Below are 24,139 nucleotides of genomic sequence, written 5' to 3'. Positions count from 1 at the left end.
CTCATGAAAAATTTTAAACCTAAACAAATATAAATGCTAAGATCCTTGAGGTTGTCACAGACATTCTCTCAGATAGTTTAAGTTCTGTTCCGGGTAAAATAATGGAGTCACTGGTTAAAGATGCATTGCAGGATCATCTAGACAAGACTGCAGCAATAATTCAGACACAGCATGGGTTTGTTATGGGAAAGTCTTGTCTGACAAATCTGATTGGTTATTATGATGTGGTTACAAAGGAACTGGATGCAAAAAATAATTTTGATATCATATATTTGGATTTCAGAAAAGCTTTTGACACTGTTGCGCATGGAAGACTATTGTACAAATTGGAGCAGAATGGTATTAAGGGTAAGTTGCTACGATGGATAAAAGGATGGTTGAGTGGGAGAAGACAGAGGGTGGTAATCAATGGGTGCTGCTCTTCTTGGACTAATGTTATTAGTGGAGTCCCACAGGGTTCGGTGTTGGGTCCACTGTTGTTTTGTATATTTATTAATGATATTGATGAAGGTATATCAGGCTTAGTGTCGAAGTTTGCAGATGATACAAAGGTTGGCAGGGTTGTTAATGACAGTAATGGCAGTGTGCTACTGCAACAGGATCTATATAATTTGGGCAGATGGGCTAAGAAGTGGCAACTGAAGTTTAACTTTGACAAATGCAAAGTACTGCATATGGGTAGAAGTAACCCCAGAGAAACGTACCAACTGTGTGGTGCTACACTTAAGGTGGTAGAAAATGTAAAAGACCTGGGAGTAATTGTGCAGTCAGATATGAAGTTTTCTGAGCAATGCAGACAGGCTGCCAGGGCAGGTCATGGGGTTTTGTCAATGATATATAGGAATTTTGCTAGCAGGGAAAAGGAGGTGATTATCCCTCTGTATAAGACAATGGTCAAGCCACGCCTTGAGTACTGCGTACAGGTCTGGAGGCCTCATTTTAGGAAGGATGTAGATTTACTTGAGCGTGTACAGAGAAGGACAACAAGATTGGTGAGGGGAATGAAGGGATCCTCTAACCAAGAGAGGCTTAAGTTCTGCAAATTGCAGTGGCTGGAGACTAGGCGCCTGTGCGGTGATCTGATTGAGGTATAAAAGGCCTTGAATGGGTTGAGCACGCTGAATTCTGATGGGATCCTTCCACTTGTTCAGATTACGAACCTAAGGGGGCATAAATTCAAATTAAGAAAAGACAGATGTAGAATAGATGTGCGGAAATTTGCCTTTAGCCAGCGGGTGGTTAATTGCTGGAACAAACTTCCATCTGTTGTTGTGGAAGTTGATAGGTTGAATAAATTTAAGGAGGAACTGGACAGGCATTTGGAGGGAATGGTGTGATGTTTTTTTTTTTTTGGCTGATGCTGCATAAGCTCATACACTTGCTTTCTCGCATCACATGCCGCCACCACCACTACTACTACTACATAGGGAGTGACTCGAAATGTGGATGACTGTGCAAGGAAAAAGCACCAGAAAACATTAATGAGGTGATGGTGTGGGCAGAACGTTGGAGTGATACTGAACATTTTCATTCACTGCATATGACCACTATTAAGAATTATCTACTGAAAAAATGCTTTCATCAGTTCCAACAAATTAAATGACTATTTCAGAATGGATGCATAAAATGTAAGTCGATAATACCATTGTGAGGCTGATAAACTCTCAGCTCACAACGATCAGATAAATCTAATTCTTTGTTCAATAAATAAAACCGATATTTAGGGTATTAGGGCGAAATTATCGAAAAACAGTTTTCAATTAGAATTCTTAATATTCAAGTAGGGAAAGCCAAACTGAAAGTATTGAAGAGAAGAGGTGAGCAAGCCTATGAGAAAGCAAGAGCCCATGACTAACACAAACTTACTTTCGCTCTGAACAGGGGATCGTAACGGGGGTAGAAAGAGTCAGCGAGAACTTCGGGCCCCGCGCTAACGATAATAAACAAAAAGGAAGGTTTAGGTTGATAGCTAAACCAGGCTCACACCTGCCTGTGACGCAGACTTGGGCAACTAAAAGAACAGTGTTCTGTCATATTTACGACTTCCCCCACGGTCATTGGGAGGGAGCGAAGAATTCCTCATTGTTGAGTAATCAACAAAGAAAAAAGTTGAAGAGAGAAAGTAGCGCCCAAGTCCGAGATAAATACAGGAGGGCTGGGTCAGACAAAGGGGAGAGAGGGACGACTGAGAAGCAGACAGAGAGAGGACACAGAGGAGAGGACAGTTGGCTCTTCACAGACGAACATCTAGTCGAAAAATCGCCAGAGCAGCGAGAGACAAAAGGCGGAGAAGAAGAACGGCCACTAGAAAAGTCGCCCGAAAACCAGTAGAGGACCCCGCCCAGATTTCGCTGGAAAGAAGGAGGCCTTATCACTGAATTCTAGGAGCGAGCGAATTAACCGGTAAGCAATTATATTATTCGTGTGAATGTAACAATCAAAACCTGAAACTAAAATGATAACCTTTTCAATGCTTCTTTTCTAACCACAAATGAATTACATGTTAATACAATGTAGGTTAAACGACTAGAATGCTCCCATAGGCACGAAAATCCCCATCCTGATGTCCATAAGAAAGTGCAGTATAATCGAGCGTGATCAAGCGCTAAGCTCCGGATGATAATGAAGGATTCACTGAGAGTTAACAAGCCAGGAGACAAACACACCCACCCACCCACGTTTAGCCTCAGAATATGAGGAGTACCAAAAAGGGTCTATGAGTATTCTGGACGATTAACCTAGAATAATCTAGTATGCTACAAAAAGGTAAGAATTGTGAAGAGTAACGTCGCAAGACAAAATACAGGATTTCTATGAAGGGCTGAATGTACTAGCTTAATACGGACTCACACATTTGACATTATGAAATATAACTAATGCCTGAATGCCACTAGTTAAACTGATCACTTAAGTAGAGTGCAAGTGTTGTATATTTAGTTTGGTTTGTGATAATAAATATTGTTATGTGTTTTACTAAGTCTCATCCTCTCTGCCCATATCCAATCACACCAGCACAGGTAAGAACCAACTAAAATAAGTGATTTGCGGGGTATCGAGTCAACGCATTGTGATTGGTCGATCCTTTAACACAACGCTAATCCTTTGCTGCAGTCACAGGGGTTATATAATTTCTGGAGACCGAGGGCGGGGATTTTGTCCTAAAAGATAGTGAGTTGAGTGACTAGACGGAAAAAGGGCGTCGCCCCACAGAAACGAGAGCAAACAAGATGGCACCTTGAAGTGAGCAAGAAAACCAACCCAATCAAGACGTGCCACGTAACCAAAGAGAACAGGGCCATCCACAAGATGGCGACGCTCTACAGCATTGTATATTAACAGAATACAAAGGGAATGATATAATCTTTAATACTCTGTCTTTTAGTCTGTATACTCATAAAACATTAGTAAATAAAGTATTTATTTACTAAGAAAAGTCTATTTATGTTAAAAAAAAAAAAAAAAAACCAGGGGGAAAAATGGTAAACTTTTTTTCAGCTATAATGTGCTTCGCTCATAAAGCAGGTATTAAAGTGGCCACCTGACATCCATGTTATATCGAGGTATACATAGTTTTAGCTCCAATAAAATTACAATCTCTGTAATAAGAAAAATTTAAGGCATGGCTACAACAAGTTTATGCTTTTTGCTCAAAAAAAAAAAAAACCCTTCGGAGGTTTTGCTATCCTTAATTTAGAAATGCTACTACTGATCAGTGGACATTCCACCAGTCAAGCTTCTAATGCTTAAATTGCTGAAAAAATGAACTGCTTATCTGTGGTGCTGTGAAAGTTCAAGCCAGCAGAACTACATAGGTTTAGATCTAAACCTATGTCATGGATATAGCCAAACTAATGTCATGGATAGCTCTGCGAATTCATTAAAGTTTATATTCTACAGTAAGTTCATCAAACTGATAACAACAATATAAATTCTGAAGTTATCACCCATTGCCTGTTTAACAATTATTTAACAAAAGTAATGGAGGGGAAAATTTTTCCCTATTCTAATTTTTCTATCTGCTACACTTAATTTCTCTCCAATAAACAGTTTTAAGAATTTTTCTTTTCTTTATTTTTTACAGTGATGCACATGATGAATTTCGCAAACATGGGCTTCACTTAAAAATATTTCTCTGTAATGGTTCATTTGAAACACAGCACAACTAAGTAACTAGAATCAAGCCAAAGGCTAGAAAGAAGTGAAGGTAAACAGCCTTGAAACATGCTATAAAGCCATGAAAAAAAATAGCGTACCAATCTGCACCATAAATATAGGTTACTCTGTTAAATTCAGAGTCACAACTGATTTTAAACGAATTTAAATTTAAAAATTAGAATTCTAAAATTCTCTAATACAACTTTTTTTTTTTTTTTTTTTTTTTGATTTGGTAGTTGTTGGCGCATCGGCTTCTGTGGCCATATTGCACCTCCCAAGGTTTTTGCAGTACTTTGATCCAAGCCCGAGGCGGGAATCGAACCCGCGACCTTTGGGTTGCCGGGCAGGTACTTTACCCACTCGGCTAGCCCGGTCGGCTCTAATACAACTATTCACAAAAATTTAATTAACTGAAAAACAAGATTTTACAACATACACTTTTATACTCATTAAGAACTAATAACAAAAAGTCAGTCTTCTAAAAAATATATGTATTATCTAGGGCTTGCAAACCGGTTTTATTAACCGGTTAAATCCAGTTTTCATATTGAGTTGTTAAACCTGAAACCGAGCTTCGAAACCGGATTCAAATATTTTTTTTTTTTTTAGTTAGCCCTCAAATGTAGTTTTTTGTTACACACATTTTCTTTTGTTTGTTTGTTTGTCTGGATCGTTCAACTGCTTTATGTTTTAAACATGTTTTTTATTTTATTTTAAGGTACAAATCTCGTGGGCAAGTGGCCCAAATCTAGGAGTACCCCTACTTTTATCTTCCCACCTGCATCATGGCACGATGCAGGTGTACTCATTTACGACTGAGTGAGTCGGTGCGATAGCGTAAAAGAAAATGCTCAACATTTCTCCGTTCCATCTATCTTGTTCGCCAGGCAAGTTATGGAACGCGCCTTATTGATGGTTACCCACTAGAAACAGATTTGCTGAATATTGCATCAAATTTCAATCGTAGAAAGTTTTTTGCTTCTTTATTCCTATTAAATTTGCAGACAAATTTTAGCTTTTATGTAATTTTGAAAATACAATAGATTTAATTGTGGGAAAAAAAATTGCAAGTAAATAAATAAAAAATTTCTTTCGTGAAAATTTTGAAACTTGCCTCGTTTAGACTCTTCATTCAGTGCTTGCGGGAGTGACACATAGTATTGTGCCTTTATTATCTTTAATATATTTTTATTTAAAATTGTTGGTGATATAAATTCCTACTAATTAATATTTATTACTCTTAATATGTCTAAGATGAAATCAAATGTATGGAATTATTTTGCTCGAAAAAGCAAAGATGAAGCACAATGTTCGAAATGTCAGATGATAATGAAGTCATCTGGAGGATCTACATCTTTGATGTTGCATTTAAAGAAAATGCATCAGACTGACATTAAACAAGATAACAGTGAACCTCCCGTAAAAATGGTAAGAACATTAGAAAACTTTATCGTTAAAAAATCTATGGAAGAAGAGATTTCAAAATTAGCTGCTTTAGATGGATTTTCTTTTAATTCAATTGCCAAGACTGAGTTTATACAATCAAGCCTTCACCTTCAGAGAAAGAAATACGATAAATTACCACCAGCCTCAGTGAATGGAATTAAAAATATGGTTCTAAATTATTAGAAAACTAAGAAAGAACTCATTCAGCATTTCAAAAATTAACTGGTTTTGGGTGCACGGTATTCATTGACTCTAGACGAATATACTTCTATACACTTCTATACAGAATAAAAGGTATATGAATATAAATGTGCATTCAAAAGACAATCATTGGTCGTTAGGTCTTATTGAGATTAATGGTTCACTTGATAGCAGAAGAACTGAGCAAATTGTGAATGGACACTTGAAGGAATTTTGTTTGAACTTGAATGAGGATATTGTTGCCTGCACCACCGATGGAGCAGCAATGATGATTCAGTTTAGCAAGCAAATTATGCCTAATCATCGACGATGTATAGCCCATTGTATACATCTGTCAGTTATAGATGTACTGCATGAAAAAGCAATCAATTATGGTGCCACAGTCTCTGAGTCTCCCAAAGACAATGAAGAAAATGAAAATAATGAAGAAAGTAGTGATGATGAAGAAATTAAGAAAGACAGCAAGGCATGCTTTATCAAACCAACTTTACCGATGAGCTCATTTATTTCTTCAATCCAATGGCCAATATTGCACAAACTATTAACAAAGTCAGAAAAATTTGTAAGCTTTTTCGAAAATCGCCTACCAAAAATGACATATTACAAAATTTTGTTAAAGCAAAATTTAATGGGAAAGAATATAAACTTATATTAGATTGCAAGACTAGATGGGATAGCACATTCTATATGATTGAGAGATTTTTGAAATTGAAAAATTGCATTCCAAATGCTCTATATGCAGTACTGTCAAATGAAGCTGTGTCTGACGATGACTGGAAAACACTTGAATTGCTATATGGAACTTTGCGACCAGTTGAAATGATTCTGAAGGCTATAACCACAGAAGATACAGACTTACTTAAAGCAGAATCTTCAATAGAATTTCTGCTTGCTAAGCTTGATACAGCAGAAAACCCATTTGCTTTAAAGTTTCACCAAAGCCTTTTGCAGCGTTACAATGCAAGATGAAATTGCCAAACTGTGGCTTTGCTGAGCTATCTACACAACCCCAAAAAGTTTAGGAAAGAAGATTCAGGTTCAAGAACTTCTGATTTTCCAAGTAAGCAAGTTTTGAAAAAGCATGCTGAAGAGATTTATCAGAGATTATTTGCAAAACATCCCGAAGGAGTCTTAGCGTTGAATGAAGAAACTGAAAATAAACAAACTGTTCTTTTAGAAGAAAACAAAGACTCGTCTAGTTCCGATGTTGGAGATACACTCATGCGAGAGTATGATAGTGTAATAAAGAGATTAACTGAAGAGCCTTCAAAATATCCGAGTGAATTGGAAATCAGCAAAGAATTTAAAATTTTGGAGGCAACTAGCAGTAGAAGTGAAACACTGGAGAAAGTTTATAGAACACTGCTGACCATTAAACAAAAAGTGTCCAATCTGAGAGTGTTTTCGATCACTGGTTTCTTTAACACAAAAATAAGGTCAAGTCTATCAGGAAAAATGCTTAATATACTGTGTTTTTTAAAGGATCATTTTCAGAAAAAAGCCGAGCAATAAATAGTAAAGTAATTTCCCCAAGCTGTTTTTTTTTCACATTATTTTTATTTATTTATTATTATAGGGCTTATTATATTTTTGTTTACTATACAAGAAGATAGTTTTTATTCAAAGGATTTGAATACAATTTGTAATTTTGTATAATCTCAAGCTGGTTACTTTTTTTGGAGCATTTCAATTTTTTTTACTATAAGAGGTGATAGATTTTGTTTAAAAGATTTGATTACGATTTGTACAATCTACCCAAGATAAAATAAATACCTGTGTTATAAGCTTTTAATTATTTTCCCTAAGTCTGAGAAAATCAGTTTTAAGAGTAAACTTCGGTTAAACTCTGTTTTGAAATTTCTCGGTTTTATGCAAACCCTAGTATTATCCCATCTACCGATTTTTTAAAGTTTCAATTAATTTGAATTTAATAACACCATAATATCACTCACCTATCATTAACGATAGGACAGTTGCCAATATTAATCTTAAGTGGAACAAAATCGGTTTCTGGCAAATGAGGAGTAAGGTTACAGTTTCTAGAAAGTTGTAAGCTGTCTCAATAGGGTTAAAAACAGTAATATGATCCATTCAAAGTAAGCACTGAAAATAAAATACTTTCAAAGAATATGTAGTGTCAGTATCATACCAAATTTAGCTAAGTTTTATTAAGTATTTTTAAACTTAGACATGAAATTTTATCTATGCTAAAAGAGTTTTTTTTTTTTTTTTTTGTTTCATTGTTAAAAAGATGCCTCCCCCCCTTCCCCGTCACACACAAATACTTCTGGTCTGAACACCTATTACAAACACATTGTAAGAAAATTACATAGTATGAGTATCGTGCAACTTATCAGAAACATAACTTAGACAAATTTCAAGTGAGAGCAATATCATAAAATGTTTAGAATATATGTAAATATAATGAAGTTATCAACTCTCCTCTTTTCTTCATGGTTCTCCCGAAGTATAAACAAAAGTTTAATATTCTGTCACCTCTTCCTATTAATTTCTAAAAAAGTCATTCTAAGTAGGATTCTCAAGATAAATTCAATTTATTTTATCCCTGTTAATCCTTTCCATAGTATTAACAGAAACATGTTTTTTTATGCTTACTGTTTTTGGAAATAATCATTACATCCAGTATTACATGGAAATATTATTTTCATTATGTGGGCCAATGTTTCTATTATAACTTTTTCTATTCTCTATTCAGCTCTTATCACATACACTTCTTTTGAATTTTAATAAAGTGCTCTCCAATTTCACTGCTTATACACTTGAAAGAAGTGATTATTCTTGTTTAATCCTGATACCATTTGCTTTTAAACTAATCTAATTACTATGCACATAAGTCCATCTGGTTAACTAGGATTCCTGCTATTAAAATTTTCTTCTTCTTTTCATAGATTAATGCAAAACAAAGTCTCTACATAATCCTCTGTCTTCTAATTACATGATTTCTCTCTCTCTCTCTCTCTCTCTCTCGCAGCAGTCACCATGACTGTAACTTAGTACTGATTATGCAATACACCAGTAATACTCTATGTATTATTAATAATTCAGTTCTTTTGCCCGTTGCTCAAAATTTTCTCTCTCTCTCTCTCTCTCTCTCTCTCTCTCTCTCTCTCTCTCTCTCTATATCCTTCCACTTATTATTGATTACTACTCATTCTGAACTATTTCTTGCTTCTTCACAAATCTCTTTTTTCATGGCTCTATTTTGTCGTAATTACCAAATTATCTGCCAACAACTTAAGATACTGCACTTCATTATATAAAACACAAATCTTTGATCAGTGGCATGACTATTTGTTGTCAAAGTAATGCTAATCAAATCACTATTCTTAATGCTATTTTTGCCTTTCATATCCATATTATTCACATAATAAAAAAAAAAAAAAACCCACCCTTTTATTCAACATGCCCTTTCAAAGCTATAAGTTACAATATACTTATTGCAGATTTTGCGTTTCTTGTTTTGGCATTTGCAGTTTTTTTTTTTTCCATACGAATTCAAGATTAAAAAAAAATATAAATAAATAAATAAAAAAATGAATGAAATGTCACAGAAGCGGACTCCAAAATAAATGCTAACACGATTTTTTTTTTTTTTAAATATAAAGATGTCGAATTACAGGGCAATTAACCTACCAGTTGATGACATCATGGGCGAATGTGGAACACTGCGCGACATGGGTAGAGTAGTAATTCCATTTAGTAAAGGAGTGTCCAAATGTGGACTACTGCCTTGAGTAGAAGTTAATGCATTTCTTCCATTCAATAAATTTTCTAATCCAGTGTCCATTGATGGGGCCTGTAAACATCTGAGACTATGAGGTGGGCTTTCATTCCTCTGAGCTAAAGAATCTAATGTGAGACCTGGAACCACCTGGCCATTCAACATCAGCTGACCTAAAAAGAAAAACTTCTTAAAAACACAAGATTATTATCTACAGAAATCAAATGGTCAGCAATGAATTTCTGCACTGTATTTGGAACTTCTCTATTAGGGAATGTGCAAGGCAAAAAGTTGGCCTGAATAAAACAAGATGCACAAAACTCCAGAAATGCAATGATTTCACTTTAGTAAAAGTTCTCCTTTAATTATATTATGCAGAGTACTGCAATAAATATTCATCAGGTACATGGTTCCAGCTGCATATTTGAAATGAACTTTGAAAAAAAAAAAAAAAAAAAGGTAATACTAATAAATAAAGCTTCTACAGAAATAACATTTAAAAATGTCTCCAGGCAAATAGGACATCCACGTCAAACGTACATTCAATGAAAAAATCATGAGCAGATTAAAACGCGATGCCTCACTAAGACAATCTATAAAGCAGTTAAGCAGAACGTAAAATATTCATATTTGCAGAGAATGAACAAACTATTTTTCAGTCTTCAACAGTGTGGAAATAAATATCTGTATTAGTATTAAACGAAGCTTAGAAATTATTTAATTAATGATCATGGATGACTATCCATTTCATCTTCAAATGTGAAAAGCTGATGAATGCACAATTATATAAAAAAAATGGTATGCCACTGGTAGTTTACAGTCTGCTCACTCTTAGTTCTGACAATGGCTTTCACCCAGTAAAGCTCTCATTAGTCAGTTTCCAAAGTACTGGGTGTATTTTTTTAGAAACTGACCAAAGAGGTTTACTCAGTGATGTGTATTCATTTATGGCAGTTATGATTAAAGTAAGAGTGAAAAGCATATAGGTTCACGCATTTGAACATGTATCTGCAACAGCAAGCTCAACTACTGAACATAGAACTGTTCAGAGAAGTAAGGCGATTGTAGCTATCTGATATATATGGATCAATATTTAAGGATTCAATGACTGAACATTAAAAAATTCAGCCATCCCTTCATAACTGATCTTTTGAGCATGTCACAGCTTGAAAGGAATGACTTAATACAAACTTGTTTCTTTGAACTAATTCCTTTCAGGTGAGCTAGATTAAACTAGATGAAGCTCACATTTTTGCAAACGAATTATTTTAGAACTAAGTTCCTTTCTGTAATGACACCAACAGCTATGTTCCTTTGCCGATTTCCACCAGAAAGATTTTGGGGCAAAAATGTTAAACTTTTTTTTTTTTCTCACCCTGACCTTAGATGCAGCATGCCAAGGGTGTTGAATAAATGTGAAACTACAAATTGCAGGGCATTTTTTCTCTTTGACAACCATGCCAAACCATACTGTTGCCTCTCCCTCCAGCCTTGACTCTTCAGGTCTTCTTGTGGTGGAATTAGTTTCATCACAAGAAGACCTGAAGAAAGATTATCAATTGTAGAACTTATTACCTAGTCATTTTAATTCATTATTATCCATTGTGTTTTAGTTTAAGTAAGTTATGAATCAAAGAAGTTATTACTGTAAAACAGATTACGAGAAGTTTTAATTTATTTTTTAATTTACTTTGAATTTATTTTAATAAATGTTACTGTGACATCTCTTCTCTTGTTACCCAAAAGGGAAATCTTTGAGTTCCTACTTCTATAGTAAACTTCAGAAACATTTAGGTACACTAAATATATTGATTTCGTAAAATGACTTTGTTTATAAATAAATTTTCTGCATAATCTGGGACAGCCACAAAGTCAAAAGAATCTACAGTTAGAGTAATTTAAAGCAGTGTTTCTCAAAGGCCACTGTGTAATAAATTTTCTTTGTCCGAAAAACTTTTATTGCCATTTTTCCTACCACTTGCCATATAATTTATAATCCTTTAAACAGTCCACTGTAGAAAATTCATCAGTCAGTGACTGGCTTTTCCTCTTTATTTAGCCAGTTCGGTCCACTTATTCAATCTTTTAGATTACATCTGATGTTTCATAATCATATTGCTACATATTGAATGCTATTATTTCAACTAAAAAGCCTCATTATTTTAAAAGACCATTATCTTATTCAAGCTTTCTACATAAACTCCATCTCTCAACCTTGGCATACATCAATGATACCATGGACTGCTATGCCCCCCCCCCCCCCCACCAAGTTTAAAACTAGCATGTCACAAAAGTTTCATACTGACTTATGAAAATATCCATTTTTTTTTTTTTTTTTTGGCAACATTTAATTTTTCTGTATTGATTTCTTTTGATATTTTATGCTTCTTCCTCAATATTTAAAATATATTCTACTCATAAAATAAGAATGTTATTAGTTTCCTAATAATTGTATTTTTATGTTTAATTATGAAATTAAACAATATTGGTATAAATACACCATAGTCTACCCATAAATTTAACTACATAAGTAGTGTAAAGGCATCGTTTGATTATATCTCATATTGTGGCTACCTTCACAACAAGATACCAGGGTATTGCACTACTTCGAATAAATAACGTTTCTAGTAGAGGAGACCACTAGTATTTATTCTCAATGGGCACCACCACCCAGATGCGCTTCGGAGCTTGTTGGCTCACTCATCGGTGGGCAGGCAGGTACCCTGAAAATGCAGACATGCCATCACGGTTGTGAAGTTAATTCCACAATATGAGAGATGCCAAATGGTGAAAATAATGATAATATTTTCAAGATTAAATGCACAAGGAATAATATGTTATGGGTTGAAATTAACTATATAATATCAGTGTAAATACACCATAGTTTACCCATTATGGCATCTCTCTTCACCATTTGACATCTCTCATATTGTGGAATTAACTTTGCAACCGTGATGGCATGTCTGCATTATCAGGGTACCTGCCTGCCCACCGATGAGTGAGCCAACATGCTTCGAAATGCATCTGGGTGGTGGTGGTGCCCATTGAGGATAAATAACAGCAGTCCCCTCTACTAGAGAAGCATTATTTATTCGAAATAGTGCAATAACTGGTATCTCGTTGTGAAGGTAGCCACAATATGAGATATAATCAAACGATGCCTTTACACTACTTATGTAGTTAAATTTATGGGTAAACTATGGTGTATTTACACCGATATTATACAGTTAATTTCAATCCATAACATATTATGCCTTGTGCATCTAGTCTTCAAAAAATTAATTATGAAATATAAAAAATTAAACTGCAGATATAAACAATGATTACTGTTGAGAAAGAAGGCTGAGCCTTTGAAAGCTTCAGATATTTTATCGCTTTTAACCTGGTATATTTTAGTGTATTTTATGATATTTTAATTGTTAGTTTTATATTCACTGTAAATAGTAATTTATTGTAAGCTTAATTATAAAGTTATCAAAATTTTGGCTTTCGTTTTATTTCGTCATTTCAACATATGGTTGGTGAAAAATACTTAAAATTATATTATGAATATACCCAACCCCAGAGGCCTATTTGGAGAAAGTTAAATTCTATTTTTAAAAATGAGTAATTAGTGGCAAGGAAAACTGTTCTTGTAGACTGCTTCCCACAAGAACCCATGTGGTTCAGGACCATCAATCATTTTATCTGTTTTAGTTCCTAGCCAAAAAAGTTGGAAGCCCCAGACAGACATGTTTTTTCTTTTGATCGACAAGAGTGTTTAAATTTATTATTAAAGTAACAATTATATTATATTATTATTTATAATACTGTAATTGTCAAAAATATAATAAACACTTATGCCCACAAAACAAATAAACAACAAAACTTAATAAAAAAAGTTTTTTTTTTTTTTTTTTTTTTAGTGAAATGGAACATTGGCCTTTTTTCTAGCTGAGCTAGAACTTAATGTTCATATTTTCAACTACTTGCCTGGAACCAGTTCACAATTTTTGGGAACTTTTCAAACACTGGAGCATGTCACCAGCAATATGTGATGTTGTTTGTTATTTGGTTTTTAGGAGCATTAGCAACTAAGGCCATATTGCTCCAGGAATATGCGGTGGTCATTCCCTGACCTTTCCGCATCCTCCGTATTTAGTGGTGATGGGCTCGAACCCCAGTCTAATCAAGAAGCGTGTGCTACGCACTGCTGCTGCTTTCCATCTGGCTACGGAGGCGCCACAATATGTGAAATGCATTGACTTGCAATGTCCACAACATTTTGAGCATTGAACTCAAAAGTTACATCACTCAAGGTTACATACTACTGACTAGCACTGCTCAACATATAAAAAATTAATAAAAATAAAACAATAATAAATATAATATACAGGACAGACCCAACAATTACAGGGATTTGTACATATATACAATACCACCAATTTTAATCACTATAATAACTCTTTATACAAAGAAATAAGATTGTATGAAATTACTTATTAACCTGCTGGCAGTTGCACAAAATTACAAACTAAATATTGCTACTCATGTGCCCCACTCATTAGAAAAATTCTACTGTACAAAAATGTTACTTTGGAAAGCAATGCAAGTTACTCCCCAGTGCCAATAGTTTTTGGGTGTAAATGGAATTGTGTTCCTACAGTTTTTCATATTTAATTTCAAACATGTCTCATGTGCACAAGAGACTTGAATTATTCTGTTACCAGTGTGGGCCAAATGGTAATTTAAATATTGGCTGGTAAAAATTATTGGCTACTATAAACTTTAGTGCTGAACTGGTTACTATCTCCATTAACTGAAACAGGACCAAGAAGATGTATGTGTGTCAAATCTATTACTGTTTCTGGTGGAATTCTACAGTTCATTTATTTTACTTTTAGATGAATAACTAACGAAGTGCAAAAATATGCGGCCTCAGTAACTTTTCAGCTTCATGATGTAGAAAAATATATTAAAAATGAGTTGATCAGATTATATAGAGTAGAATGTCAAAAGTCCAGAAATTTCAAAAATCCATCAATATTTGAATATTTCTATGAGGATAGGTAACTTTCAAAAGGAGAAGGGAAATATGAGGGATAGTCAAGAATTTATGAGAACAGGATACAGTGGTACCTTGGATTACGAGTAACTTGGTATGCGAGTGTTTTGCAAGACGAGCAAAAATTTTTAATAAATTTTAACTTGATAAACGAGCGAGGTCTTGCAATACGAGTACAGTCAGTCCTCGTATAACACGTGTTTAAACTACACGAATTCGATCATACATGATTTATAAATAGGGGAACGTTATCTTATATAACACGAACCGAATTCGCTTATGCACAATTAGCCTTTGTGTTTACAAGAAATGGCAGTCGAACGCAGAATCACCCCAACCGAACACAACCCGATAGGAATGAAGAGAAGATTTTGAAAATGTATTTATGGTTTTTTATATCAGTGAAGGGGAAACACATTTCACCATAATAACGTAAAAACCAACAATTCCAGCTATCGGTATAACCGCAAATGCAATTAGATCAAGTTTACTACCAGTTTATAACAGATTCCACTAGCAGGAACGCAACTGGAAATTGTTTTTATTGTTTTATGGTAGTAACCCCTAGAAATGTGCTTTAGTAAAATGTGAGGTGTTAATAGTGTATCTCTGCCTTTATGGTGTTGTTTATTCAGTTGCTACACGCGCGCAGCTTTGTTTATGTGTATCAAGCGTGCCTCCTCGTTTTGTAATAGGGCGAGCGATGAATGTGATTTCCGTGAAATCCTCAAAAGGAGGCAAAAGCAAGTGTCATTGGAAAGATTCCTTGTTAAAGTCGCACAAAAAGAAAAAATCAACAGATAGCAGTGATTCCGTTAGAGACAGTGAAAGTCGTCCTACCCAATAATTAATAAATTCGATTGCTTTATGTATATTAAATTTAAATATTAAAAATATAAAAAGGTATGTATTTTGTATTAATCATTTTTACAGTATATGAATATTTTTGAGTTTTGGAACAAATCATCTGGGTTTCCATTATTTCTTATGGGGAAATTCGCTTTGATATACGAGTGCTTTGGATTACGAGCACGTTTCCGGAACGAATTATGCTCGCAAACCAAGGTACCACTGTATATATAAAATGTATTAAAAAATTATAGAATACATTATTTTGGGAGCTTAATGCCTTATAAAATGAGATGGAAAAAAAAGTTATGTCAATGTCTTCTTATACATTCTAAAATTTAATTTGTTGGTAGTGGAAGAATAAATATCCAGCAAATCCGGCATCAAATTTTTGACCAAAGAGAGCAGAAATGCTAAATAAATCCATGAAAGAATGACGTGACTGATGTGTTTAGGGAAGTATTACCAACTTAAGCTACTACAACAAAATAGTCACAGAGACTCAAGAGAGGAGAGGAGTCTGTTCAGGATGATTCAAGATCTCATCAGCCATCTGAAGCAATTCTGAAACAATAGGAATCGGTTAAAAAAATAAAAAAATAATTAAGAAAACAGAAGGATTAAAGTGTTTGAACTTGAAAATGTACTTAACATTTCCCATCATGCACATTATAATTTATTTTAAAGCTAAATTTGAGTTCACTGAGGCAGGATTAATGAGAGGCTGCATGCAGCAAAACCATATGCAAATATTTAAATCTTGTGGTAGAAATCATCTTAAATTATTTAAATATTCGAAATGAACTTATATTATCTTATTCAATTCACTTGTGTTATATGGCTGAACAATGACTACAACAAAGTTGACATAACATAGTTTAAGTTATTCCATGACCCTGGTTACTAAAAATAAAGTAATATCCATTTTTTTATCATTATGTTCCTACAGTTTTTCATATTTAATTTCAAAAATATAGATATGACAAAGCTGGTGAAAAGAAAAACATGCACAGAAATCAAGATGACTATTTGCTATTCAATGAATATACACACAACCTCCCAAATCTGCAACCATCAGATCTGACCTTTGCCAGATCTCAGAATTTTCTGGATATCAATTGGTCACAGTCAAAACAAGCCAAAAAAATATTGCATTTTTTTGTAATATGCCTCACTGTACATAGTTCTATACAAGTGTAATGTACAGTACATGGAACAGTGCAATAAATATAGAACACATTTCATATAATACAGTAAAAAAATTTTCTCTTCCAAAATATACCACATTGTTTATAGTATATTTTGGAAGGGGAGAAGCAAATTGCTTCACACAACTACTTCAAAGTATCAATACTGAGCATCTCTGAAAATGCAAGTGCACCCACAATCCAGAGAGCTACATAATTTTATTTTTGGTAGCATATGAGCAAATATAATTAGATGAAAACTATTGTATACATGTTGATTACAAATTACAATCTAAAAACTTATCTACTATGGCAAATGGCATTTCTGAAAACTAAATTTTCCAAATAGACTGCCAGATTTTGGAAGTTTAAGTGTATATAAACACACACGTATACACAGACATAATGCAAACATGAACATTAGCAGAGGCATATGATACAAGAAAGCAAGCTTATACAACTTCAGCCAAAAAAAAAAAAAAAAAAACCCTTCCCATTTCACCCATCCATTTACTCTAAATGTTTATCTACTTCTGCCTTGAATTTATTTATGCTTTTTTTTTTGCTTGAATTTATTTATGAATTTATTGAATTTATTTTATGCTTGAATTTATTTATTTATGTCAACTTCTACAACAGATGGAAGTTTGTTCCAGCAATAAACCATCCACTGGCTAAAGGCAAATTTCCGCACATCTATTCTATAACTGTCTTTCCCCTTTGTTCCATTTACCAATCTCGTTGCCCCCCCCCCTCCAGACCTGTATTCAACGTGAGGCCTGAGCATTGCCTTATACAAGGGGATAATCACCTCCTTATCCCTGCTACAAAAATTCCTGTATATCATTGACAAGACACCATCAGCTACTGTTGCAGACAGTCTGCACTGCTCAGAAAATTCATATCTGACTGCACAATTACTCTCCGGGTCTTTTTCATTCTTTACCACTCTGAGCGTAGTACCACACAGTTGATATGTTACTCTGGGGTTACTGCTACCCATATGCAATACTTTACATTTGTCAATGTTAAACTTCAGTTGCCACCTCTCAGCCGATCTGTTCAACTTTTCTAGATCCTGTGCAGAAGCATACCATTAACAATCCTGCCAACCTTCGTATTGTCTGCAAAATTGGACATTAAGCCTAACATACCTTCATTAATAAATACAGAAAACAATGGACCCAACACCGAACCCTGGGGTAATCCACTAATAACATTAGTCCACGAAGAGCAGTGTCCATTGAGTACCACTCTGTCTTTATCATTCAGCCATCCCTTTATCCATAGCAGCAATTTGCCTTTAATGCCATACTGCTCCAATTTGTATAGTAGTCTTCCATGTGCAACAGTATCAAAAACTTTCCTAAAATCCAAGTATATGATATCCAAATAATTTTTTTACATCTAGTTCCATTGTGACCACATCATAGATATAAGCAATGCAGAATTGGAATTTGGGGAGTACAATGTGTATAGGAAGGGAGGGGGGCTATGCTGTTAGTTATGAAAAAAAAAAAAAATCTAAGCAAGTGCATCCAGTCAACATAGAGGGATAGTGCAATGTTGAGTCAGTTTGGTGTGACATAAGCACCAGGAAAGCAAAATGAGAGTAGGAGTGTGTTACAGGCCTAATGACTCTGATGAATACAACAAACAACTGTACAGAGAAATAGAGGCCAGTAAATCAGATTGTCTAATAATGGGGGATTTTAACTTCCCAGATATTGACTGGAATTTGTGGATTGGCCACTCGCACACCAGCAAGACTTTTGTTGATTTAATGGATGATTGTTTTCTACAGCAACACGTTAGAGAAGCAACCAGAGAGAGAGTAATACTCTTGATCTGGTTATCACCAGTGATTATTCATGTATTAAGAATCTGCAGATAAAGGAACCATTAGGTGGTAGTGATCACAGTGTACTGATGAGGGATTTACTTAAAGATGTAACTACCATTAGGGGTAAAGGGAATGGCTTTTGCTTTGGTAGAGGTGACTACAGTGGTCTCAGACAGTTTTTAAATTCTGTAAAGTGGGACCAACTGACGGTGTTACCAACAGCAAATTTTAAATGGGAAGCATTCAAGGAAGTAATCGAGGAAGCTTTTAGGCTTTTTATACTGATTAAGAAATACTGTTCAAGGTTTAGGCCTAAATTAGTCAGATGAACTAATGAGACCAGTGGCAGAGAAGAAAAATGCATAGGATGCATATAAATTATCAGGCGACACAGAAGCCTATGGTAGATATAAGCTAGTCTGTAAGCAAGTCAGAAATCTTGCTTTCCTGTACTCATGTCAAAACAAATGCTCAACATTGCACTGTCCACCATGTAAACTGGATGCACTCCCTTAGATTTTGTTTCTTAACTAACAGCACAACCCCTCCTGTCTATCCATCCTGTGCACATTGTACTCCACAAATTTCAATTCTGCATTCCTTATAACTGTGTGGTACCACATCTCTAACATCCCAACAATATCTGCCCTTGATGTTTTGATCAGCATTTCAAATTCATCAAATTTATTTACTAAACTACAAGCATTGGTGTACCCACAAGTATACAAGTACCTGTTCTTATTCTTAGCTACCCTAACACAGTCCATATATTTACTTGTTCCGCGATGACTCTCAGCTGTCCCTGAAATCCCCAGCACCTTGTTTTCCAGCTGCTGCTCATTTAAATAGAAGCAGTGCAAGAATCACTTTCACCTCTGCCAGCAGTTACTGTTAATCTAGTTTTCCAACCTACCTAACACTGCCTTTTTTTTTTTTTTTTTTATGAAAACCCCAAACACGAAAGGTATCAAAACCTATAGTACTTAGTACCGTGCATGGGTTGAAGAAGTATGGGGGGGAGGGGGATGCCAGAAACTTTGCTCTAGAGACTAAATATGGGTTTCACCACTTCAAGCCTCCAAATAAGCAAAGTGGTGGTATTTCACCGGTTGATGAAAGTCATTTACCACCTTTAAACATAAGACTTGCACTATTGTCTGAACCAATATATATATATATATATATATATATATATATATTTTATTTTTTAAATAATAAATAAACAGGAACGGCTACAAGGCAAAAGAAATGGAGTGGGTAGAGGCACGAAAATGTTCAAAAAGGGATTTTTTTCCCTTCTAGACTTATTTGTGGGATGTGGCCCTCTGCTCTGTCTGTGTTGGTTCATATATGAAGTGTCTCCAGTACTATACACTGATATCAATCATTTGTCTACAGTAGATTCCTAAAATGTTGTCAGATCTGTTTATTTGCACTTGTTCTTGAACGGGGTGTGAAAATTATAAAACATTTCAAGGAGAGCGCAAGATATAAAAGTTTGGGAACTTCTGGTCTAGAGAATACCATGATTATTAATAAGCGCGAAAATACGAAAATTAAAAAGGATCTGGATACCAACTCTACTCTGCTAAAAAACTGTTGCACTCTGTTAGTGATGATTAGATATACTGCAACCAATGCAAAAAGATTAACCGAAATAAATTCTACCAATACGGCAATCATTCAAATATTGCAACAGCAAATGCGCACAGATTCCTGGTTGTCACCGAACAATATCTGTGATCTACCTCATCCCAACCTTTGCAGTAGAATTAACGGTTATTAAAAAAATAATGATAATTTAATTAGAATTTGTCTGAAAAATCAAACGTGAAATATGCTTTCAGAAGGATAGCATCAGCAAATATTCTTGCACCCTTTCTATTTAAGGGTGCCCCATCCCTGTAGAAGCATAAAGGCAAAACAAAATGTTTTGATTTAAAGACACTGGGGTCTTTTTCTCATTTTTAGGTTATTTATCATCTGGATATTTTTTGTTGTATTCAACAATTAATTTGTGAATTTGATGTTAAAATTGAAGTAAGTTTACCATTTAGGTTTAGCAATTACTAATTTTGCCTAATCAATGACTTTTTTTTTCTTAATGGAAAAGTTATACCTGCCCTCAGTTTAACCTAAAAATATCATAGGTGTACTTCAGAAACAAACAAACTAGTTTTATTTCAATTAAAAATAACACAACCACAACGGGTTGTTTTTTTTTTTTTTTCCCTTTTAAACAAAATGGTTGTATTGAGTAGAGGCAACAAACTGTACTAAAGAGTGGACATGTCATACAACTATTATGTTTGTTAAATTTTTTTCCTTCAAATGAAAATCAGTTTATACTCATTTCACAAGTATTCCAATGACATTTTTAGGCTAAACTGTGGGTTGGTTGTGTGATTTTGTATGGAGATTTGACAGCTTATTCCACTAAAACAAGTGGTGGGGAACAACTTTCCCACTGAGGGGAGGGGAAGTTCATTACACAAATATAAAATGTTAATGCTTAGTCCAATTTTAACATCAAATAAGAGAGATACACCTGAATGCCTTTTAACAGAAACAATGTACAGTAAACCCCCGCTATTTGCGGGGGTTACGTTCCTGAGAAATGCCGCGAATACTGAAAACGGGAATACTGAGTTATGGCTCCCATAGTAATAAAGGGGTTCCGTTCCAAAGTATGAAATATATAAGAAAAACTAGTCTAAAATTTTGTCTGTATGTATTATATGTATCTTCATAATATGAAATTTCTAATAAATATTACATTTAATATTAAATTGTTTCTTATTTTCATTTGTACTATATACTGTATTTCACTGTAATACACTATGTACTATATTTCACTATATACTGTCTCTGTACATAGACAGTATATAGTGAAATGCAAGCATAAGGCATCGAAATGAAAATAAGAAACAATTTAATATTAAATGTAATATTTATTAGAAATTTCAACCCAGCGCCTTTGCTAGCTAAAAAACTTATCCTGCCAGTGCTATCACCAGTTCCGCTAAAGTGTTGATAAAGGAGTTTTGCCTTTTCACGAATGATGAGCGAACTTAATGGAATTTTATTTTGAGTTCGGTCTTCTATCCACAGATTTAAAGCCTTTTCCATTTTTTTCAAATTTAACATCACGAGTTACAGAGCAAATTTTTGAAGCAATTAGCACGTTTTCACGGACACTACGGTGGATTTTTCTTCCGATTTCTTGATTGATCGTACCGTTGACTCATTGATTTTAAAATGTTTTGCCACTGAGGAGACACTTTCACCATTAGAAATTTTGTCTAATAAGTGAATTTTATTCGCTAATGTCATCACATTTTTTGATCTTTTCACAATTCCCTTGTTATTCGTAGCGATATTTTTGTAGGGGTTAGAAAAGAATTTGTCCACAATAACTTTCTTCTTCCGTTACTTTGTCACTTTCTTCCATTAACACACTCGAAAAAGTCTGTTTTCACTAACACACTGCAAAATGGTATATTTTTCACTTTTATAAGCATATCAATTTATAAATTGATAAATTTATTCAATTTATAAGCATATAAATTAAAAGCAAACCACGAATTCTTCCATGACAAGCGCATAGCAAGTACTGAACAAGGATTAGTGAGAAACATACACGCTCGCGATTTTGTCACCCCTCTCCCCCCCACCCACTGAGCGCCGTTTTGACCAGGAAAGATAATTTTAGCCACGCCCATGTTTTTTTTTTGGCAGAAAATGTTCACGGCGATTTAAAATTCAATTTTTTTAGGTTTCATTTTACAGGTGACCCCCGCTTAACGCTGATCATTCGTTCCGGAAAAACAGAGCGCTAAGTGAATCCGCGATAAGCGAGCGCGGCTTTCCCATAAGGTAACATATGTATTTATGAGCTGCGGTCAGTGCCATAGGATATTTCCTAATGAATAATAAACAGTAATGAAAAGATGCACAAATGTCAGTCAAAATATTTAATATTCAAATATTTGCACATATAAAATATTCTGCATTGCATACGTATAATTATGTGGTAACTACTTGCGTATCAAAAGTAAATTTAAAATTCCAATTAAAATAATGAATTTAATTTAATTGATGAATTTAATCATGAAAAATGTGTGGATTTTGAGTTGAACTTTGGCCCTCTTCCAAATAAACTAAAAGGGGTATTAATTTTAAATCCCCCGCAGCATTACAACCAACAATATAGTCAACCGATCCTTCACCGCTTTGAAACCTGGCATGTTTTTTTCTTCTTTCAATATGAAACTTCTTTTAGGCATTCGTTTCCACAAAAGTCCTGCTTCAGCTATGTTAAAAACTTGTTGAGAAGTATAACACATAATACCCCTCTTCAATAATTTTAACAAAAGTTCTTTTTTGAAAGTTTCGGCTCCTTGATCTGCACTTGCAGCTTCTCCCTGGATTTTAAATCTATTCAACTAGCCCGTAAAAGTTTTAAATGGTTCCACATTTTTTTTTTTTTTAGGCGAGTTTTCTTCAGATCATCATATTGGCTAATCTCTTTCTCTCTCTTTTTTTAATATTTAACTTAACTGAATTCTGCATTGGAATATTATCTTCAATAAAATTAAAGTCTTTCCTAAAGCCTAGTCCTAGTTGCTTGCAGTGGAACAGCTATCTTTCCCGCTGCAAAAATTAATTCTTTATTTTTTTATAATTGTTCTTACAGTTAAAGTTGCAAGTCCTAAATTATGGCACACATCCATTTGTCGTTGACCGGAATCTATTCGCTTCAAAATGTCTAATTTACTTTTCAAATTCAGTCTTTTTCTTACATTTATAGTCTTCGTACTGCGCCCAGACGTTGTTGCTTTTTCATTCCTATCAGTCATTATTAGCTCTTCGAAAATGTAACTGCGTTGGTTGAATTAATTACGATACAATGTTCAAGTAAACTTTCCGTTACGCACGATGTCTAATACTCTACTGAGTGATGACTAGACTTCGGATAAATGCATATAACGCAAATATTACAAGCAATATACGTGATCATTTTTTAAAATGTTGATCACGGAACTACGTAACAAGTCACTGTACTGAAACTAAATTAGCGTGCGAGAAAATTTTACTGAGCGTGGGAAACGTTTTAATGCTGTTTTGCTATTCATTTTCAAGCTATCGACTCCATCAAATGAAACGATTTCGTTAATATGTCAAAAATGTAATCTGTAAAAGAGCGTCATAGTGATCTGTGACAGCGTTATAGTCAGATACATGTTATAATATAAGAACAGCGTTATAGCGAATCAGCGTAAAGCGAACCACGTTATAACGGGGGCCTGCTGTATATTAAATCAGCAACAGCGAATATGCGAAACCACGAATACAGATACCGCGAATAGCGGGGGTTTACTGTATATGCATAAAAATCTCATGCATGCTTAATTTATACTTTTACATAATGTACATCTCCTCTAATTTATAGAAAATATCAATTATCTTATGGAAGTTGCTATGGTTGGACAGGACAATCACTAAAACTGGAATAAACACCACACCAGTTCAAGTATTAGTAACTGGTCACTGAGTGTTGTACATAATTACATATAGTACAACTTCGTTAATGAAAACTCAGTTTATACAAAAGTTCCCATTTACACAAGGCACATATCATTCACCTGTTAAAGGATAGCCTTTTCTACACA

General features: G+C 34.4%; 1 protein-coding gene across 2 annotated transcripts in view; it reads right to left on the bottom strand.

Annotated features, from left to right (window-relative positions):
* LOC150090550 (protein meiotic P26-like) overlaps nucleotides 1–24,139 on the bottom strand; it is a 187,433-nt gene that overhangs the window by 53,787 nt on the left and 109,507 nt on the right. The window contains exon 9 of one of the 2 annotated variants that reach the window (XM_090371419.1): nucleotides 9,457–9,717. The exons of the other annotated variant lie outside the window; for it this stretch is intronic. Within the exon in view, the coding sequence (XP_090227545.1) occupies nucleotides 9,457–9,717 (261 nt within the window). The remainder of the gene's footprint in view (nucleotides 1–9,456; nucleotides 9,718–24,139) is intronic. 2 annotated transcript variants of the gene reach the window in all.

The sequence above is a fragment of the Mastigoproctus giganteus genome, chromosome 1, assembly GCF_048544385.1.
Source record: "Mastigoproctus giganteus isolate SK-2022 chromosome 1, ASM4854438v1, whole genome shotgun sequence".
Taxonomy (NCBI): Eukaryota; Metazoa; Arthropoda; class Arachnida; order Uropygi; family Thelyphonidae; genus Mastigoproctus; species Mastigoproctus giganteus.
This window is presented reverse-complemented; position numbering and strand designations above follow the sequence as displayed.